Here is a 21,931-nt window from a genome sequence, read left to right on the forward strand (position 1 = left end):
GGCTCAACCCATTGCAAACCGGCAGAAATCACAATGTAGGGCATTGTACCCAGTCAGTAGCAGAGCACAGCCTGAGCTGACTAATGATTGTCATCCAAGTAACTAGAATGCCCAAAGCAACAATGAAGTACTGCTCTCCCCGGTAATGGGGATACTTTAGCACCAGGAAAATCTGAAATGTGATCATGCTGTTTATATCTCTACTGAGCTGGCTCCCTCCTGTCCTGTTCCCACCAGTATGAGCTTGAACATGCTTCAGAGAATCAATATAGTTCACATATCAGCCTGTAGGATAACTTGATGAGGAAATTAAGGAAATGGGCACCCTTTATATTATAATAATGTAATGTAATTTAATGCTACAAATACTAATCAAGTATATGCCACGTACAGAAGCCGGGAACAGTACTAAATCTGAATAAAATGTGGTTCCAAGGAGGTTACTATCAAATAGGGAGAGGGAAAAATATGGCATCCACATAGATAAATAAAATACACATTACAAAATGAATGTTTCAGAGCATTACAAAACAAAATGCTATGTGCAATCCAAAGGGGAAAGCCATGATTAACCAGGGAAATCCGATAAAGAATTCTGGAGAAGAAACTGTTTGAGTTGAACTGTATAGATGGATAGGAATTCCAATAAATAAAGAAGATGGAGGAGGATATCCCAGATGTAAGGATGAGCCTTACCAAACACTGGAAGACAAGAGAGACACATTCAACAGAGAGTTGTCTGGTTTGGTTGGAGCATTAAATGCATGGAGGGAAATTATATGAGATAAGACTCCATGGGGGTGGGGGTTACCAGGTTAGGAAGGGCTATGAATGTCAGGCTGAGTTGAAACATTACTTGGTAGTTTGCTCTTTAGCTTCCTACTTTCGTGTGACTGTTTTGCCCAAACCTGAATTGAGTAAGAGTTTAAATGTCTGGATGGTGGAAGGAGAAAATGTAAAAGGCAGGTAAGTAGAGGGTGGGAAAGAAAAGGACTATGAAATTGGAAACCCCTTAGTATGTTTTTTTTTAGAGTATTGCTCTGCCTACCCAAAAATGAAATACCTGTGATGCTCAGGCAGGACAAAGGGTAAACTAATTTTTAGCTGGCACATGGTAAATGGGCTTAGCCTTTATTCAGAGAACATTTCCATTAAGAAATCCAGATGGACTTACAAGCAATCAGTTTCACCCTGGAATTTTCTTCCCAACTTGTTATAAAAACTCATATATGCCTTTTGTCCAGTCTCAGAGACCTCCAGAAAAGGGGTTCCAGGCCTTTTCCTTGCAAACTGTGCAATAGATTCAGTGAAAAAGTAAGAAGGTGTAGTGTTCTTGGCCCAAATAGGTCAGGTTAGTAATATTTCCTAAATGCTGCTATGTCATGGTTCATTTCTCAAAGTGCTACTTGTCACTACGGGGAGTGGGAGGTGGGGGGCAATCAGCCAAGACTTATAAACTCCTTCCAAGGCATCCCCATAATGTTTAGAGTCCTGAGAGTGTGGAAATCTGAAAGATTAGCCCTGGAGGTCACACCGTGACCCTGTTTTTTGTAGCTCCACATTCATGTCTAACTGTTCTACCGTCCAGCCAACATCTTCCACCTCATTAATACTTTCCCTGTACTATCATCGTTTCATTTTCCTCCATAAATAACTTTTATTTATGACTTTCTAAACACCAAAATCATTTCCCCATATGCCTCTCCCCCTGAAACCTCTCTTGTAATAAAGAAATGTATAAGCAAAATCCAACTTACAAAGCAAATGCTTCTGAAAATATATGCAACATTCCTCATCCACCTCTTCAGCAAGACTGGAGAGACATGTTTCCTTCTCTTTTCTCTAGATCCAGAATGGATTATTGCAGTTCATCTGAATTCAGCATTTCAGTGTCGTTTTTGTTTATATTACAGTAGTAATTGTGCATTCTTTTGGTTCTGTTTGCTTCACTCTCCATCTATACAAGTCTTCCTATGATTATCTGAATTCCTTTCATTTGTCATTTTTTATGTGCAATAATATTCCATTACATTTCTATACTACATATTCAGTCATTTTCCCCTAATTGGTATTATTTCTGAAAGCTCCCTCTACCAGAATCAAAATTCCCAATCAGGATAAGAATTGACAAGCTTTTTTTTTGTAAGGCAATTGCGGTTAGGTGACTTGCCCACGGTCACACAGCTAGTAAACATCAAGTATCTGAGGCTGGATTTGAACTCAGGTCTTTCTGACTCCAGGGTCAGTGCTCTATCCACTGCTCCATCTAGCTGCCCCTTGACAAGCATTTATTAAGCACCATTATATGCCAGACACACTGAATGAAGGAAACATCCTTTAAGTATTTGCTATAGGCAAAGCACTCTGCTGAGGGCTAGGGATATGAAAGGAGCTCACATTCTAATGGGGGAGACAACCCACATGGAAGATTTTAGCTACAAGTCAAATGGAAAAGTCTCATGCTCAATGAGGAAAGAGGAAAAGCAGGTGTTAATGCCTCTTTTTTAATGTTATTTCCACTGATAAAATGATATTATTTCTGATGTCGAACCATTGAACAGTGCCAAGGGTTTTGATGGCAAGAATTTTTTTTTCTGGGTCTTCAATAGATGTGGCTATAGCACCTGTAGGAGCAATTGTCAGGCTTCCTCTCCACAGGATGATGTCTGAGAGCACTGGGCTGAAAGCATTGAGATTCCCAGGGCTCTTGGGTTCAGGGAACTGGGCTATCCTCATCAGAGTCTGAGGGGAGATGGTGGTCATGTTGGTGGTAGTGGTGGTCTGTCTTGTCTGGCACATGCTGCCCCTAGGTAGGCTGGTTTACCTGTCCTATGTCGCAGTTGGTTGGTAGTTGGTGGGAAGGGCTGGCCCTTTCTCCACAAGAGTTGTTTCCCAACTGATAGCTGAGTGAAGAGCAGGACTGGTGGTTAGGGGGGTGCTACCACTCCCAAGGCTCCCGTGCCAATTTGCCTGTTGTTGGTGGCAGCACCACATGCGAGGCATATAAAGTCAAAAATGAAACAGCCTCTGCCCTCAAGCAGCTTCCACGTGGGGACAGCAGGGGACAAGGGAAAGGAAACATGTACACAGGTAAGTAAGTATCAGCTAAGTACAAAGTAAAGGCAAAGTAATTTTGGAGAAGGAAGTCAGAGAGCACTCACAACTAGTATAAACAGGAAAAACCTTGTGTGAGAAGTAACACATGAGCTGAGCCTCTCAGGGTTCCAGGGATTCTAAGAGGCAAAAACGATAAAGGAGAGCATTCTAAGTGTGTGGAACAGGCTGCCCAAAACCGAGGAGGAAGAAAAGGAAATGTCATATCAGCAAATAGGCTAGTATGACTGGAGCATAAGAGTGCGAAGGGAGTAGGAAGTAATAGAAAATCAGCCTAGGAAGCTAGGTTGTGAAACGCTTAAAATGGCAAACAAAGGAGCATATATTTTATCCTAGAGACAATAGAGAGCCATGGAAGCTTCTTGAGGAGAAGAATGACACTTTAGGAAAACTCTAATTGTTAAGAAGTTTTTCTTAACCACATCAAGACAAATTTTAATTCTTTGCAACTTCCCACCTATTTGCAGAATATCCCCCTCCCCAAAACTCAGTCCCTCCAAAACCATAGCGTCACAGCCAACCAGTCCTCCAAGAGGCCCCAAACATCCCCTGCAAGGGGTTGTTCCTACCCTCGCCATGATAAGGGCCTCTTCACCCCCCAGCCCAGCAGGGGATCCATTTCAGACCACAAAATAAGGAGACTGCTAAATCTCCTTCTCCTGGCTGCTTTCCTTTAGTTACTTCTCCTTTCAACCAGAGAGTGCTGTTTCTGTTGCTATGGTTACAGATTTCCTCTCTAATACTGAAGTTGCCAGGCCTGGTTTTAATTTATGGACAAACAGACATCCTACAGGGCATTGCAGGCTAATGGAGAGGACCCTGGACTAGGAATTAGCGGACATGATTTCTATTTCTAGCCCGGCTGCTGTTTGCTATGTGACCTTCCTTGGTTAAAAGAGTTAACCTTTCTGAGTCTGTTTCCCCATCTCTAGAATGGGAATAAGAATTCCTATTCCTGTGCCTGCATGAGGTGTCGAAAGATGAATGTTACAATGTCTATAAGCTCTTTGATCTCTGCAGGAAAAGATATTAACCTAATTTAATGCTATTGGCCTCACTGAATATAATCTGGCTTTCACGATCACCTGCCCAAACCTTCTAGACTGGTTATCCCAACTTACAAAGGTGTAGAAGGTAAACTAAAGAAAACTATAAGGGAGGTTCAAAAGCCAATTAAAACACAAAATTATCTTTTATCTCCTTCCCTTGATATCACCACTTGTAGCTAAGAACATGAATTTGCACCCTGACTAATGAGTATAAATGTTTTGTTTCTCTCAATGTGTGATATCAGAGATATGTTTATCACTTCAGTAATAGGGCCCTGGGCCAAGTTACAAATATTGATCGTACCTTCTATTCCTCAAGAAAACAAATTTATAAGGAGCCCTGGTGGCATCTACAGGATGGATCTGTGACCAAAGCAAAGAAAAAGGATTGTACCATAAGCCTTAAAGGAGTCATTAGAATGTTCTCCTAGTAATCAATGGAGTGGGTTTGCTTAGGAAGCCAGCCTCTGGGTCTTTGTAATGGATTGTGTTGAGGGCAGAGTTTGAGTGTGCAATGGTAGTATCATACCTGAAGTGATTAATGGTATGTCAGAGGGTGAAAGAGAATGTGGTCTGTCATATGTGAGTAGTATTATGTACAGGGGTGGATTCCTGGACAATTGGAAGGGGTGTTGGGGTATAATCTCTGAGAGTTTTCTGGGTGACACTGGGAGAAGATCACTAAAGTATTGAAGTCAACATCCTTAGAGTAGACCATAATTTGTGGCAATATGGAGAGATGGATGAGGGCAGCTTGTGAAGGCAGGCACCCCCAGCCTTTGCATCCAGCCGACAATATGGAACCCACACTGAATCCTCACCCCTCCCAACGGAGCGATAGCAGGCATCTTGGGACAATGATGAAAGAGTTCTGACAGATGGTACATCTGACTGGCATGTTTCTGATCCCCCAGTAGTCTCCATGTGGGAAAAGAGATCACTCCTGGTGGGCCAGTGTTGGAGGGAGGCGTTGCAAGTGAACCTAGAGCCAGAGCACTAGAAAGTGGAGAGGAGCTGCAAATTGCTCGAGGCAGAGTTGCATTGATTCTTACCAGGAGATCAGTCATGCCAATATGTACGTGGAACTGCCTGGGGAGAAACTTCCTGGGGTAGGACTTTTTAAGGGTCTGGGATGCTCTATGGGAAAGGCAAGTTTAAAAGTTAAATGAAGGCAAAACTTTATGGTCAGCCACTGCTTTTTCCTTCCCTTTGCCTTTGAAAAATGTGAACAGACACATAGACCCCCAGCTGTTCTCCCAATTGCCCACAGAACTAGTCCATGCCCATCTCAAAAGTTGCCAGGTGTGTTGTCCTTGATGGCTTTTTGGAGGCTGTCTTCATGGAGACTATGCTACACAGATGTCGGTCAGGTATCCTTTGCACAGGAGGGTAGACTGCTGGGATTAGGCTTCAAAAGGTAATATTTGACTGACTGCTCCTATTGGAGGTGTAAAATGGTTTACAACCCACTTTCCTATTTTCACTCCAAGTTCAGTCTAAAATAACTGCGTTCAGAAACCTTTGCCTCTCCTCTCTGCCAGAGTTATTTCATACAGAAATATAAGCATTCAAAGTGGAAGACAGCCTGAGAACCCACCTAGTCCAACCCATGATGGAGCAACAATTCTCTCTACCAGGAAGGCAGCCATTGAACTTTTGCTTGAAGACATCGAGTGAAAGGGAACCTAGTTTCTCAAGGCAATTTATTACAATTTTGGAGAGTAGTTATCATTAGGAAGTTCTGTCCTTGTTGTTGTTGTTGTTCAGGCATTTTCAGTCGTGCCTGACTCTTCGTGATCTCATTTGGGGTTTTCATGGCAAAGATACAGGAGTAGTTTGCCATTTCCTTCTCCAGCTCATTTTCCAGATGAGGAAACCAAGTCACATAGGTTAAGTGACTTGCCCAGAGTCACATAGCTAGTAAGTGTCTGAGGCCAGATTTGAACTCAGGAAGATGAGTCTTCTTGACTCCAGATCCAGCAGTCTTTCCACTGTACCACCTAGAGATTCATTTTGTCCTTATATCAAGCTTAAATCTGCCTTTCTGTAACTTTCTCCCCATTGCCTTCCATTCTTTCCTTCTTGGGCCCAAATATAATCTTTTGTGTAAGTGACAGGCCTTCAGATATTTAAAGACAGCTATCATGTAAGCCCAAAGTCTATCATGTAAGTAGTGCCAAGCTTCTTATATCCTGACTCTTTCAATCCATATATTTATTAGCTTTCTTCTCCTTCTTTTCCAGCCTTGCATCATCTACAAATCTGATCCACATTTTCATCTATGGCTTCACTTAAGTCATTGATAAAAAGTAGTAAATAATTCAGAACCAAGAACCCACCTAAAGCACACCACTAGTGACATCCTTCTAATTTTGATATGGAACCATTAGGGTTATCTTCAAGCCTACATTTCTCCATCTCATTCATAAGCATAACATGAAAGATTGTGTCAAATGCTTAGTTAAAATCTAAGCAAACTGTATTGAAGCATTGCCCTGATCTAACAGTCTGATGACTGTATCTTGAGAAAGTCATACTGACACTGTGACATCTTTGTGTCCTTTTCCATCCTTCACTGTTTGTTAACCTTCCTTTATATAACACATTCTAGAATTTCACAACAAATTGAAGTCAAACTTACTGAGATACAACTTGCAAACTCTACTCTCCTTCCAAGAGGGAGTGCTGGACCTAGAGCCAAGAAAACCTAAGTTCAAATCTGGCCTCAGACACTTAGTAGCTATATGACACTGGGCAAGTCACTTAACCCCTGTCTGCCTCAGTCTTCTTATTTGTAAAATTATGATAATAATAACACCCACTTCCCAGGGTTGTTGTGAGGATAAAATGTAAAATACTTTGCTAATCTTAAATAAATGCTATTATTATCATTTTTATTTTTCAAATTGGTACTTTTTGCCCTTCCTCAGTCCTAAAGCATCCCATTTTCTAAGATCAATCAATTCAATAAGCATTTACAAGGGATTTTACCATGTGACCAGACACTGTGCTAAGAACTGATGATACAAGGAAGAACGGTCCCTGTCCTTAAAGAGCAGACAATATGGAGACAATAAACATGTGTCTGTATAGACATTATACACATAATACACATAATTATAATAATATATATACACACAATACATACACGCTATATACACCTATAGTTTCCCCCATTAGAATGTCTCTCTGTATCTCTCCACATATGTGTGTGTATATATACATATATAAGTGTGTGTGTGTGTGTATGTGTAGATATAATACATATCAATACATGCACTATAAATGCCTCAGGTAGCCTTGACAAGAAAGGCACTAGCAGGTAGGGAGTTGAGGGATGGCCTAAGCAGGAAGGAGTGTAATCCAAGTCTTAAGGAAGTCAGGAATCCTTTCAAATATCATTGAAAGTGGCTCAGCAAACATACCTGATGGTTGTTTCAAATTCCCAGAATACAGTTTATCCCTGGTAATCTAAACTTGTCAAGGTACCCTCTTACTATCTCCCTATCTACTTTGTATTTCAATTTCCTATTAGCCATTTCTGTCCTACTCTTTCCAATCCAGAGATGGTTCTACTTGGTAGAAAAAACAGAAATAAATTTGTGCAATCAAAACTCAGCTAGGTTCTAGGCTAATTGAACTCTAAATCACAAATAACTCACATTAGCTATGTAAAAATGACCCCCACTAATCACCGTGAAGTCTAAAAAGCAAGTTGTTGTCAATCTCTAATTATAGTCCATCTCTAATACATTGGGCAGTAGAATTTGAGTCCAAAAACCTATGAACAGCCTGGAAAGCAGTTTAATAGTGATGAACTCCTACCCTTAGGTTTAAAAATTCAATTATACAAATGAAGAATGAAAGAGATTTCACTTAAATAGCCATTCATATTTTTTAAAAGATCTAGGTAGTTAATTTAGTTGTAAACTCAATACATTTCAACAGTACAATGAGGCTGCCCCAAACTGCTGTATAACAGACTTAAGTTTTGTTAACAAGGTAGAGTGTCCAGAAAATATGAGGCAATAATCCTTCTGTACTTCACACTGGTCAGACCTCATCTGGAGAATTATGCTCTGCTCCAGGCATCGTATTCTGAAAGGAATATTGACAAACTAGATCATGGCCAAGATGGTTAGGGAACTGGGAACCATGTTTTTTCTTGGAAACTCCTGAGAACAGACCCAGGACCAATGAGTGAAAATTATGAGGATGAATATTGCAGTTAGAACTTTCTAACAACCTGAACTGCCCTCAAATGAAATAGACTACTTAGTGAGGTTATAAAGGTCCCATCATTGGAAAAGTTAAGCAGAAGATAGATAAACTTGCATTAACAATATTATAGAAACCTAGAGAGGCTTACATGAATTGATGCAAAGTAAAATGAGCAGAACCAGTAGAACATTATACACAGCATCAGCAACATTGTATGATAATAAACTATGAATGACTTAACTCTTCTCAGTAATGCAAAGAGCTAAGACAATTTCAAAGGATTCATGATAGAAAATGCTATCCATATCCAGAGAAAGAACTGATGGAGTCTGAATGTAGATCAAAGCATACTGTTTTCACTTTCTTTGTTTTTTTCATGGTTCTTTTCTTTTGGCCTGTTTCTTCTTTCATAACATCACTAATGTCAAAGTATGTTCTACATGATTGCACATACATAACCTATATCAAATTACTTACTGTCTTGGGAATGGGGTGGTGAGGGAGAGAATGAGATAATTTGAAACTCAAGTTTTTTTAAATGAATGTTAAAAATTTATCTTTACATGTAATTGGAAGAGATCCCTGTATGGAGTAGACGATTAAACTAGAAAACTCCAAAAGTTCCATCCAACTCTACAACTCAGTTCTCTGATTTGATTTAAATTAAATTAATTAATTTAAATTAAATTAGTTTAAATCACTAGTAAAAAAAACATTCAATTCAATTTCATAATTTTAACCAAAAAAAAAGTATGATTGTCTGGCATAGTATAGAAGACAGAGTGCCAGTCTTTGAGTCAGTATGACCTGGGTTCAAGTCTCTGCTTCAGACACATAAAGGCAGTATGACCTTGAACAAGGCATGTTTACAGAGTCAAGGCTAAGCAGCATTGGTAGAGATCTCTCATAAGGAATTCCTTCCCTTGATGAAGTCACAGGTCTGGCTTCAAAATAAAAAGTACAAGGGACTGGAGATTCAAAGATATAACTAAAAAATAGTCCCTGTCCTCAAGTAATTTACCAACCTATTGGAGGTAAACCCATTTTACTCAGCTAGCCTGGTTCTCCTACAGCAGAGACTGTCTGTGGGCAGCACTATACTCCAAGTCTTTTGAGATTAGTAGAACCTGTCAGAGCTTGTAGACCACTGGCATTGCCTTTGAGAATCAGGGCAATTTCCAAGCCATGATGTGCCATCAGAATAAGACCTTCAGGAAGCTTTAACATTGTTGAAATTACAACTATCTCTAGCTTCATAAGTTCATAGCATCATAATATTTAGCCCCAGAAGGGACCCTAAAGATCATATAATCCAGAGGTATAAAACACATAGCCCAGGACACTCTTGAGGCCTGCCTGAACCAGATAAAAATGTAATTGGGAAATATTTAACAAAATAAGTAAAATTAAAATGGAATGTAAATGTCATTCATATGTGATTTTCTAAGTTAATACGTGGCCAGCATGGATCCTTATGTACAGTTTAGTGACCACCATTTCTATTTGAGTTTGATATCACTGATGTAATACAACCCCCATTTTACAGATAGAAAAACAGAATTCCACAGAGATGAGTAAAACGCTCATAGTCATAGGCTCCTAATTTTTTTCTAAATGTTTTTCCAAAAATTATTTTACCACAAATAAGCTAATTTAAATTCCCTAGATTTGGCAATTTTTGAAAAGTTTACATTTTTTAATTAAATGTATTAATTCCCTTTTCTCTCCCTCCCCCCCAAAATACTTCTATCTCCTCATCCTTAGAGGATCACCAAAGAAAGTGGATGCCTGGCAGGGGTTTGGTGAACCTAGACTGTTTGGACAAGCAAAGCAAATCACTCATGACCAAAGCCAGCATGAAAATTGCACAGGCTTTAGAAGTCCTTGGCGGTGTCCCATGGCTGTGCATATTGGGCTGCACCAATGATCAGAGGGATCAGCTTAATAACCTGTTTGACCTTAGACAAGCAATTTAACCTCTCTCTGCCTCACTATTCCCATCTGCAAAATAGAAATAAAAATATCTGCCCTACCCATCTCATAGCACTAAGATGAGGAGAAGGAACTAAATATGCTTTGAAAGGAGAAATGCTATGTAAATAAAAGCAAGGCAATGCAAAGAAAATCAGATCATAAGCAAGGAGATCTGAGAGAAAAGAGCTTCAAGAAGGAGGAGGTGGTCAATGGCACCATATTTTGGAGAGGCTTCTCTTCTTGTTTCCCTTAGGATTTAATTCTTGGTTCTGACACTCACTAGTTTTGTGATCTTATGCAAGTCACATCATTTCTCTAGACCTTATAGCTTATCTGTGAAATGCAGGGATGTGGACTAACAGACCTTTCATGAAGGTCCCTTCTAGTGATGACATACTTACTATAAAGTGTGATAACTAATAATGTGACCTATAGTAACTTCCCAAAGTGAGCTCATATGGAGTGGACTCTAGAGAAGGAATGCAGCATCCTCCCTACAAATGATAATTATTAAAGAGGGGAATTAGAGACTCTGATGCCGTCTCTAAGGCCAACAGCAAAAAGTGGCAAAAGACAACCACCTGCTCTCAGCAGAGGATGCAAAAGAGTATTTCTGGTGTTCTAGTCCTTTCTGTAACAAGGGTGAATTCAAAGCTCCGGAGGCCTACAGCTCTTAATAAAAATAACAGCATGCTATTAAGTAAAAATGTGTTAGCTAATTACTAGTACCCTGACACAAGCCACAGTAGTCATATGGGCATTCAGAATTAAGTAGGCTGACAAGTCTTATTAAAAACAAATTGCTAAGATGGTCCACAGGCGAGGACCAAGTAAAATAATTAAATACCAAATTGTTTCTTTTTCTTGCTATAAATAGAACAATTTTAATTTTTGTTTCATTTTTGCCCTAAGCATCAAAGCAGTGGATCACCTTGCTGCCAGTGTTCCTCATTCCCACTGCTTGTGACTATAATAGTTAAACAAGCACTAGCCTTGGAATCAACAGACCTGGGTTCAATTCCTTGGTTCTACCACTTACTAAGTGTGGCCTTGAAAAAAGAATTCACTTCTCTGGGGCTCAGTTTTAACATCTGTGCATCCTGGGCCATTGCCAGGGATCCTGACTTTTGTCTTACCACTGGACTGTGTGACTCTGGAAGAGAGTGAAGCTGATGACTTTATGCAACTCTGCCTTACTTAAATCCAATTCATCTGCAAATCAAGACATCATCAGTGATGTCACTGGTCCTCTTTGAAAATGAAGTATGGGGGCAGCTAGGTGGTGCACTGGATAGAGCACTGGCCTTGGAGTCAGGAGGACCTGAGTTCAAATCCAACCTCAGTCACGTAACACTCACTAGCTGTGTGACCCTGGGCAAGTCACTTAACCCCATTGCCTAGCCAAAAAAAAAAAAAAAAAAAACAAATGAAAATGAAGTATGAACAACAACAGCAACAACAAGATGAGAATGACACTTATGTTATCTGGTTCATAGGATTGTTATAAAGAAAATGTGTTGTAATTTGTAAAGTATCATATAAATATTAAGCTATAGGTGTGAACTACCATTCAAAATATTAATAACATTAAGAGACAATAGTATAATGGATAGAGCACTGGATTTAGAAGGATCTGGGTTCAAGTCCTGATGAAGATACTTACAAGCTGTATAACCTTAGGCAAGTCATTTAACTTCTCCTGGACTCAGCTTCCTCATCTGTAAAATGAGGGAGCTAGATGACTTGTAAGGTCTCTTGAGTTCTGTATCTATGATCCTATCAGAAAGGCTAAATCAGGCAGTCAGGGAACAAGCATTTACTAAGGGCTTACTAAGAGCAATGCACTGTACTAAGCACAGGAAAATCAAATAGAAGTGAAAATAAAGACAGCCCCTGCCCTCAAGGAGCTTACACTCTAATGGGAGAAGATAACACACATAAAGGGAGCTGAAATGTGGAGGCGGGAGATTGGCCTTTATAGAGGCCTCTTGGCTAAGTCTAAATAATAAGAGAAGACTGGTCTGGGACCCTGGCCCAAAATGGAGGTTCAGGAAAAACTTACCAATAGGAGAAGGGATTCATAGGAGCAGAATCAGGAGGCAGCTGAGGTATGATGGTTTAGTCTGGATTATTGGGGACAACTGGTATAGAGCCTTTCTTTAAAATGGAGATTCTGAGAAGAACTCACCAATGGGAGAAGAAGCCTCTAAGTACAGAATCAGAAGACAGTTGAGACATGGTGGCTAAATCCAAATAAAGTGTAACATTATTAATAGCTGACACTTATATAAAAATACAGAGAGAGCTTCCAGTTTAGTACTTAATAAATGCTTGTGGGTTGATTGACTCTGTGATAGAGTAGTTCATGTATTATCCCTATTGTGTAATTATTGCATAAATGTGAACGATTGTCTTAATAACAAAGTATTTTAATGTTTTTATCTGAACCTATGATTTCATTAGTGTGGGGGAATTCTGGCATGAAAAGTTCCTCTACCGATATAAATTAGCGGCTCATGTATAACATCATCTTAGAGAGTTGCCTGAGAAACCAGAAGGTTGTCATTTACGCAGGACTGCCCAACTCATTTTATGTCATAGGTAGGAATTGAAGCAAGTCCTCGCTAATTCCAAAACTACTCTAGCCATTATGCCCCACTACCTCTCAACAATTTAAATAATTAATATCAATAATGGCCCTCAATATCAATAAGTATCAATAATACTGCTTCACATTTATATGAATAGATGACCATACAAACAGCAAAGACTGTGCTTCTCTTCCCCTCCCAGCCCCACAGGGTACCAATCTTCTGGCATCTAACAAACTGAAAAGAATTTGAGTCTGGGCTAGGTATTATAATAATAATTCCTAAAAACTTTATAGCAGAGTAGAATCAGATCTGGTCAAGAATTCATCCTGACAGTCTACTTGAGAAGACTTAATTCTTTACTGAATAATATGTATCTATGTAGTTGTAGGTCCTAGAGTCAAAGATCAGCTTATAGGACTTTAATAACAATGCATGGGAATAAGGTCCTAACTGGTTTCTTGGCATCCAGTCTCTTGACATCCTTTTCTAGTCTTGAACCGCCACCAAACTGATATACTAAAGAACAGGTCTTTCGTATATTGGTAATGGAGGAATGTCACTCCTCCACTCAAGAAGCTTCTGTGGCTCCCTATTACTTCTGTGAAAAGATTCAAACTCCTCTGGCATACAAAGTCCTTCATAATCTGACTACTCTCCATCTTACCTGGTTACTCACTCTCACACACTCTACATCTCAGACAAACTAACCTACTTGTTCTCCCCCAGAACATGACAAGTTATCTCTTGCCTCTATGTCTTTGTACAGGCTGTACTGCCCCCTATGCTGAGAATGTTCTCCCTCCTTGCCTCTGCCACTTGGAATCCCTAAATCCCTTCAATACTCAACTAAAAGGCTATCTCCTTCAAGAGGCCTTTTCTGGTTTCTCTACTTCCTAATGCCTTCCTCTTAAATAACTTGGGATTTTTTTTCATATATACTCTATATTTATTTATTTGTTGACATGTGGTATTCCCCCAGTAGAATGTAAGCTTCTAGTGGGCAGGGACTCTTTTGATTTGGTCTTTTTATCTCCAACATATAGTATAAAGTGCCCAGCACATAGTAGATTCTAGGTGCTTATTGACTGACTGACTGATTGATTGATTGATTGAAAAGTAGCCTTGTGTGAGCAAACACATGATGCAGTCCTCAGAACTTCAGTAGATTAGAGCAACAATTCCCACAAAAATAGCTATCATAATCTTCAATAGCCATATCCAAAAGCAGCCTAGAATACAATTAAAATAATGCCTTCTTCCTTATACCTTCTGCTTTGAGTTTGTGTCCTCAAATGACCACCTGGTCAAAACCCCAAGTACTCTGGTGTTAGGAACATCCTGAGGCTTTACTTCATCATCAACAAACATTAAATAAGCACCTACTATGTGCAAGATGCTGCACTAGGGGCTTGGGGGGATACAATATAATCACCAGCATCATCATCATCATCTTCATCATACTACTACTACCATTAACATTGAGCTTTAAGGTTTGCAAAATACTTTACATATACTATCTTATGTCAGCCTTACAACCACCCCAGGAAATAGGTACTTTTATTACCCCTATCTTACAGTTAGTAAGCATCTGAAGCAGGGCTTCCTGATTCAAGGTCCAAGTTCTATCTCCTATGTCACCTAGAAATATTAAACACAGCTCTTACTCTCAAAGAGCTTACAGCTTTGCAAATAAGATGGTCTTTGAGGTTTTATGATTAGCCATGCCTGTGGCTGTGCTGTAATGGGGTTGGACACCATGATCACTCACCCCAAAGGCAAGTGTCTGTAGGTGGTGTATCTGTAGTTTGTCTTGCAGGACTCGTAAAGCCTCTAAATGGTTTTTTTAAAAGAGGGGGAGTCCAACTTCTGCTAAATCCCATGCTATCGAAAAAAACTCTAATCATGAGGTTCCGGTCTCATCAAAAGGATCACCTGAAGGGACAGAAGAGCTCTAGAGGCAGTGAGGTATAATAGAAAAAATAGGCCTGGAATCAAGATAGAATTGGGCCTGAATCCCTGTTCTGACACCACTCGACTATTTGAAACCAGCCAGGTCATTAATCTCACTGAGCTTCAGTTTTGATATCCATGAACTGGGGATAAAAAATACTTGCCCTGCCTATCTCAGGGTTGTTGTGATGAAGGAGCTTTGTAAGCCTTCAAGTGCTAGATTGTGAGCTGCTGTTATTTCTTTTCCCTTTTTATGTAGAAGGGATTAAGTAAATACTGGTTCTGAGCGTGCATAAATTGTCCATATAAATTAACACAGGCATGGATATAAAGAAATTTCGAAGAGTCTCAAAGGATGTTAGTGGGCAGCCATACCACAAAGAGCAGTAACCTCTGCTGACCCTTTCTAATGCCCTCCTATTACCTTTACAAGGCAACTTGTGTTTAGGGAAGGCACACTGGGTGCATGTGTAGCAAGCAGAGGTTAATGTTCTTGCTACCAGCTGATAATACATAAGACATGGAAGAAGGGAGTGGGTGTACAAGGAAAGGGGAGGGAGTTGCCAAGGAGGAGGAGGGCAATACAAATAGGGGCATCTGGTGAACATGTTCTCCAGTTCAGAGGTTTATGAACATCCAGCAGTAAACACTGTGGTACCAAGCATTTTGGGTAACTGAAAATAAAAATATCTGTTCCACTAGAGGAGTTTCGGAAAAAAGAAATAAGTTGTTTTAGACATGAGGATGATCACAGGACATGTTGGCTATTCTGTCTCTCCTTCCCAGAAAAAAAAAAAACACTATCAGAAAGAGCCCTTCCCTAGCTCACTTTCCACTAGAGATTCTCCTGAAAGACAGGGGAAATCTTTTTTTTTTTTTTTTTGCTGTGCTCCAGGGATCACATCGAAGAAAAGAAAATGTGTTTTTGCTTTGCTCTGCTTCCAGTGAAAACCCACCTTAACCATGTGCTTTGTTTTTCAGTGAAACAATCATGTTTTTGCATCAGATTTTTTACCAAGGCCTCAAAGCCCGGATATCCAGCTGGCCAACATTAGTGCTCGGTGAGTAATGACAAACACTTGGAAATTAGACATTTGACTAATTTAATGGCATCCTTCATTAAAGGCCACATTTCAGAGGACCTATTGGCCTGTCTTTGTAGCCCAGGCTGGCTTTCCCCTCACATTATTACACACACCACCAAGTAAAATTCCCTCTAGTAAATGCTCTGCGTCTGGACTCATGGCTGAGATGAGTTAGTTTTTAATACCACACGAATTACCCCAGTGAGGTTTGGGAGGCTTTATTGTTGTTCTTAATTCAAAGACTAGTTTGAAGTGATTAAACTTTTTTTATATATAAAAGCTACTTCAAACCTAAGCCCTTTCTCAGTCAAATATTTGGTGTTTCTTTAAAAAGAAAAGAAAATTCCAAAATAGTAAGAGAACAAGTGGATGAGTGGCCACAGTGTGCATATATCTCTCTGCTGGTGGTGTGGAATATGTTCCTGCCTTCAGGAATTCACAAGCAGATAAATCCAGGACTGGACAGAATCACTGAGCCTGAAAGAATTTCAGAGACTATCCAGCCCACCTCACTCCACCACCACCACCCTCATTTTATAGATAAAGAAACTGAAAACAGGTACTGTAAAGCGACTTTTAAGGTCATACAGGTAGTAAGCACATAGCAGAATTGAGACTTTCAAACGCATTTCTACTGAGTCTAAACATAATATTCTTTCCACTAAACTACGGGTGAGGAACCTGCAGCCTCAAGGCCACATGTGGCCCTCCAAACTTCACAGATTCTGTCAAAGGGCTGCGCTTGAGGACCTAGAGGGGCACATGTGACCTCAAGGCCACAGGTTTCCCCATCCCTGCACTAACCCATACTTTCCCCCTGTACAGAAATATACTGGTTCAGTAAGCTGGAGCCTTTTTGACATCCCCAAAGAGGTAAAGACTTATCAGGACATGCAGCCAAAACAGCTGGATATGAATCAAAGTCCATAGTTGTTCGAGAAGGGAGAAGGGTCATCTAACAGTGAGCTCAATCACATCCGAGAAGTCACATACCCTCAAAAATTGATTATGCAGGATCTAGGAACAAAGGCAGGGACTACTGAGTATCAGCAATCATGGCAATCTTTTCAATTCATTTTGATAACATGCTGCCATCATTTTCAGCAAGAAAACATATCACTAAACCATGCCACCCCCATACATTTAATGAACCACATTTGTGCTATTAGGAGAGGGGTGCAGGAGGGGTGGCAGGCAAATAGTTCTGGAATACCAGATCATTTTAGTACCAAATTTCCTTGCATCTTCTCAAAGATGTTGATTATGGATTCCTGAGAAAACTTCTGACAACTTTGGACCCTCTTTCAGGGGTGGGGAACCTGTGGCCTCAAGGCCACATGTGGCCTTTAGGTCCTTGGGTGCTGCCTTTTGACTGAGTTCAAGTTTCATAGAACAAATCCTTCAATTAAGGGGATTTGTTCTGTGAAGTTTGGATTCAATCAAAGGGCTGCACTTGAGGACCTAGAGGGCCACATGTGGCCTCAAGGTCATAGGTTCCCCATACCTGTGTCTTGTTCAATTTGTGTTTTCTTAGCATTCGAGCTACTTAACTTTCCAGTCTCTCCCTCTCTCAGCTTGCACGAGGAAGAAACTTCCAGGTCAGTGTAGGGACAAGAGAAGTAGAAAGATATCTGGTATAGGGGAAAGTAATGGCATGGAAGATAGACCACTGGGCCCTAGAGTCAGGAAAACCTGAGTTCAAATCCACCCTCAGACACTTACTAGCTGTGTGACCCTGGGCAGTCACTTAACCCTATTGGCCTCAGTTTCCTCATCTGTAAAATGAGCTGGAGAACTACTCCGGTATCTTTGCCAAGAAAACCTCAATTGAGGCCATGAAGAGTTGGACACAACTGAACAAAAACAACACAGAGGAAAGAGCATTTGCTCTGGAGTCAGAGGAACTGAGTTCAAATTCTGCCTTTGTCACCTACTACCTAATCGTTACTAGACAAGTCATTTAACCTGTCTAGGTCTTAGTCTCCTAATCTGTAAAATGAAGGGGTTGGGACCAGTTGGTCTCTAAGGCCCCTGCCAACTTTAAACCTATGATATTGCCTTGTTGTGTTGGGCTACTCTCTTTTTTCCTCCTTCCCACCCACAAGGAAGAACACAAAACATCTTTACACTTGGAAAACTTGGAAATACAAAGATCTCTTTTTTTCTCATATAGAGAGTGATTTTCTTTCTAAAAGAAGAACTTCTCCCAAAGAGCTAAAAACTAGGTGCTAGCCAGATGTTGCTTGAATATTACATACAATAGCACTTCTTTGTGAAGTTGAGGTTGTCCTTGGCAACCCACTACTTACTTGGGCCAGCTGTCTCTGATATAAGTTGCCTTATTTTTCCAGTCTTCAAGTTGCAGGTTTAAACTCATGCCAAAACAAAACTCCCCCCCACCCTACTGCACCCCAACAAAACTTTTGAAAAAGAACTAAGCGAAAATTTAAGGCAGAGATTTAAATCAACTTCACAAAAATCCTGGAGTGGCAGATCATATGGAGTTTCAGGCACACTAAAGCTACAAACAGGTGAGGTGAGAAGTAGGAACAAGGTATTTTTAAAACATATTTGTCATGGTTAAATTTGTTTCTCTGAAGAAGATCTGGGGGTTTTAGTGGACTGCAAGCTCAACAAGCATCAATCGTTATGCGGCAACCAGAAAAGCTAACGTGATTTGTGGCTGCATTGGAAGACATAGGTTCCATGTAACAATCTCTCTGTATTCTGCCCTTGTCAGACTTCATTAGAGTATTGCTTCATATTCTGGGAATCATACACTAAGAAGGATAGTGATGAGCTGGAGAATGTTCAGAGGAGAACAGCCAGGATGGCTGAGGGCCTTGAGTCCATGCCATGTGAGAATTGATTAAAGGAACTGAGCATTTTGGACCCAGGGGCATATGGGAGCTGTCTTCAGTTATGTGAAGGGGGGAGGGGTCATGAGGAAGAGTGATTAGACTGGTCTATTTGGTCCCAGAAGGCAGAACTAGGAGCAATGAGTAAAAGGTGCAAGGAGGCCGGAGTTTAGGCTTGATGTCAGGAAAAGTTTCCTAACACTTAGAGCTATCCTTCGATGGGATGGGCTGCCTTTGGATTTGGTGGGCTCCTCCTCCTTGGCAACCTTCAGACAGAAGCGGAATGGCCCAGTTGTCAGGTGTGTGGGAGCACAGATTCCCATTGGAGATGGGTTTGATGCAATGGTCCCTAAGGCCCCTTCTGACTCTACAACTCTGTGATTCCGGGAGACTGCAGTAGGGGATTGGATCCCCTCGGATAGCCTTGGGGGAGGGGAGGTTGGTAGGATTTGGAGTCAGAATAAAAGAAGTTGCTTCCAAGAGACTTTGGGGGATATGTACTAGGAGATAGTCCCAGACACAGAATAAAAACCAACACAAATGCTATCTGCATCCACAGAAAGAAATGATAAAGAGAAGTATGTATAGAATAATTTTACATATATATGCCTATTTGTGTCTAATGGTAGCCATCTCTGAGGCAGGTTGAGTGGAAGGAAGAAAAAAGGGGGGGGGGAACTTACATGATAACTTGGTTGTGTATTTAAAAGAAATAGCAAGTTGTTCACAGTGAATGTATGGTTTCATGTGCAATCATCTTTTTTTATTGTACTATGTTAAGGAAATGCTTCTTTTATTCCATAAATTAAAAAAATAACAAGTAAATTTATTTTTTTCAATGCAGATGGATACCTAAGTGAAGTGAGCCAAGGAACATTTAGCTTGATTGCCTATATGTAAGCTTTACAAAATGTATAAACTGAGGCATAGGACAGATAAAGTTCTGTGAAATCCCATGAGAAGGAGCATGGTACAGTAGAAGGAGCCCTGGGGAGAAGTAAGAAACCCAAGTCCTAGTCCTGGCCCTTCTAACAACTATCTGAGGATCATGGACAAATCACTTCATCTCTCTGAGCCTTAACTTCATCTGTAAAATAAGAAGATTGCACTAGATTAGCACTTCTCAAATTTTTTAGTCTTAGGACCTTTTTATGCTCTTAAAAATGACTCAGGATCCCAAAAAGCTTTTGTTTGTATGGGTTATATCTATTGATATTTACCATATTAGAAATTAAAACACCTTAGTATTCTCATTAAAATGAGCCCCCCCTACCCTGAAAGGGTCTCAGGGACCCCTAACATTCCCTGAACCACACATTGAGATTCACTCCACTAGCTGATGACCAAGGTCCCTTCCTACTTTTAAATATTATGATTATAACGTGCTTTTAATTTGGAGGTTCTGAAGAAGGATGTGATTTATTTGGTCATGGAGAGAAACATGTTGTCAGAGCTGATGTTCAAAGTTTTAGTTCCATAAGAAACCCCAATGCAAAATAAATGGGTAATCTTGGCATGTTCCGGAATCAAAAAAAAAGGATAAATACTCAAAATAGAAAAGAGAACAACTGAACCAAATTCTAAGTTTCATTCTACTTATTTCTTCCAGCTGACCTATTTGACATACTGCTGCCTATGCTGAATATCTACCAGGAGTTTGTGAGAAACCATCAATACAGCTTGCAGATCCTAGCTCACTGCAAACAGAACAGGGATTTTGACAAACTCCTGAAACATTATGAGGCAAAGCCAGACTGTGAAGAGAGAACTCTGGAGACCTTTCTCACTTATCCTATGTTTCAGGTAATATGGTCTTTTAGAATGCATAACAAGTGAGAAAAAATTTTAGTAGAGATAGCATTCTTTAGTAAAATAGGACTGATTTATCTTTGTATCCATTGTGCCCAGAATTTAAAGGGTGCTGAATGAATGAATGTTTATAGGGAAGGGATCAGTAATAAATCTAATTAAATGTTAATAAATCTAATTATGGTACCATAGAGACTCCCTGAGTTATGAACACCAGACCTATACTTGAAATATGCATACAAACAGCTAGCTGCATGCTTCCACCTGCTCCAGTTACCCATCCTAAGGTTGATCTTACCCAAATTCACTCCAAATAGTGAACAGGTGGTCTTGCTGCAATTGCACCACCTGATGGCTCTTTCTCCATTGCATGTATATTCTTTTTGTGCTTCTGTCTCTCTCTCTCTCTCTCTCTCTCTCTCTCTCTCTCTCTCTCTCTCTTTCTCTCTCTCTCTCTCTCCCTCCCTCTCTCTCTCCCCCTCTCCCTCTCCCTCTCTCTCCGTCTCTCTCCCTCTCTCCCCTTCTCTCCCCCCCCACTCTCCTCCATTCCCTCCCTCTCCTCTCTTCTCCCCTTCTCTTCTCTTGCTCTCAAAAGGAAATCCATACATTTTCAAGTCACATTAGACATGGTGCCAAGCAAATTCCATGAACCTCTAAAAATCAATGAAAGCACCTAGAAGCTTGCTGTAGACCAATGTTTCTCAAAGGATATGTTTCAGTATATTAATAGGCCATGAATGTGCTACAAAATTTTGAATATTATGTTTTGCAGATTTTAAAAATTATCATTGTGTTTAAAATAAATTTTACTTAACCAGCAATAAATTTTGTTTAATATAGAATTTACTTAGCATACATAGTACAGTATTACAGTATTCACAAAACAAACAAAACTTAACCATTACATATATGTACTAATCTCAAAACACAACAGAGACCTTGAACTGGCAAATGACTCAACAAAAACAGCTGCACTTATTGAATAGAAATGCTACAAATCTCCTGACTCTTCCATAGAATTGCCACATTAAACATTCAGTGTGCTGTGATTTCTCACAGCAGAGAATACTATGCCGTGAACAAAAGCATTTTGAAAACCACTGCTCTAGAGACTCTATGAAGGTCTTGGTCTACCTACTTCCTCTTCTATTTAAATCTGTTTTTCCTCATGTCCTATTCAGTTTTTGTCATTTTCCCATTTTAATTACCAGAATTGTTCCCTGCTCATTTTCATTACAAAAGTATAATATTTACATAAATGATAACATTATTTTTAC

At 40.0% G+C, this 21,931-nt stretch overlaps 1 protein-coding gene across 1 annotated transcript in view; it reads left to right on the plus strand.

Annotated features, from left to right (window-relative positions):
• Nucleotides 1–21,931, plus strand: part of RASGRF1 (Ras protein specific guanine nucleotide releasing factor 1) — a 201,742-nt gene that overhangs the window by 96,451 nt on the left and 83,360 nt on the right. The window contains exons 6-7 of the mRNA XM_027851440.1: nt 15,884–15,963; nt 20,455–20,648. Of these exons, the coding sequence (XP_027707241.1) occupies nt 15,884–15,963; nt 20,455–20,648 (274 nt within the window). The remainder of the gene's footprint in view (nt 1–15,883; nt 15,964–20,454; nt 20,649–21,931) is intronic.

The sequence above is a fragment of the Vombatus ursinus genome, unplaced genomic scaffold (assembly GCF_900497805.2).
Source record: "Vombatus ursinus unplaced genomic scaffold, bare-nosed wombat genome assembly UNPS02009205.1, whole genome shotgun sequence".
Classification (NCBI taxonomy): Eukaryota; Metazoa; Chordata; class Mammalia; order Diprotodontia; family Vombatidae; genus Vombatus; species Vombatus ursinus.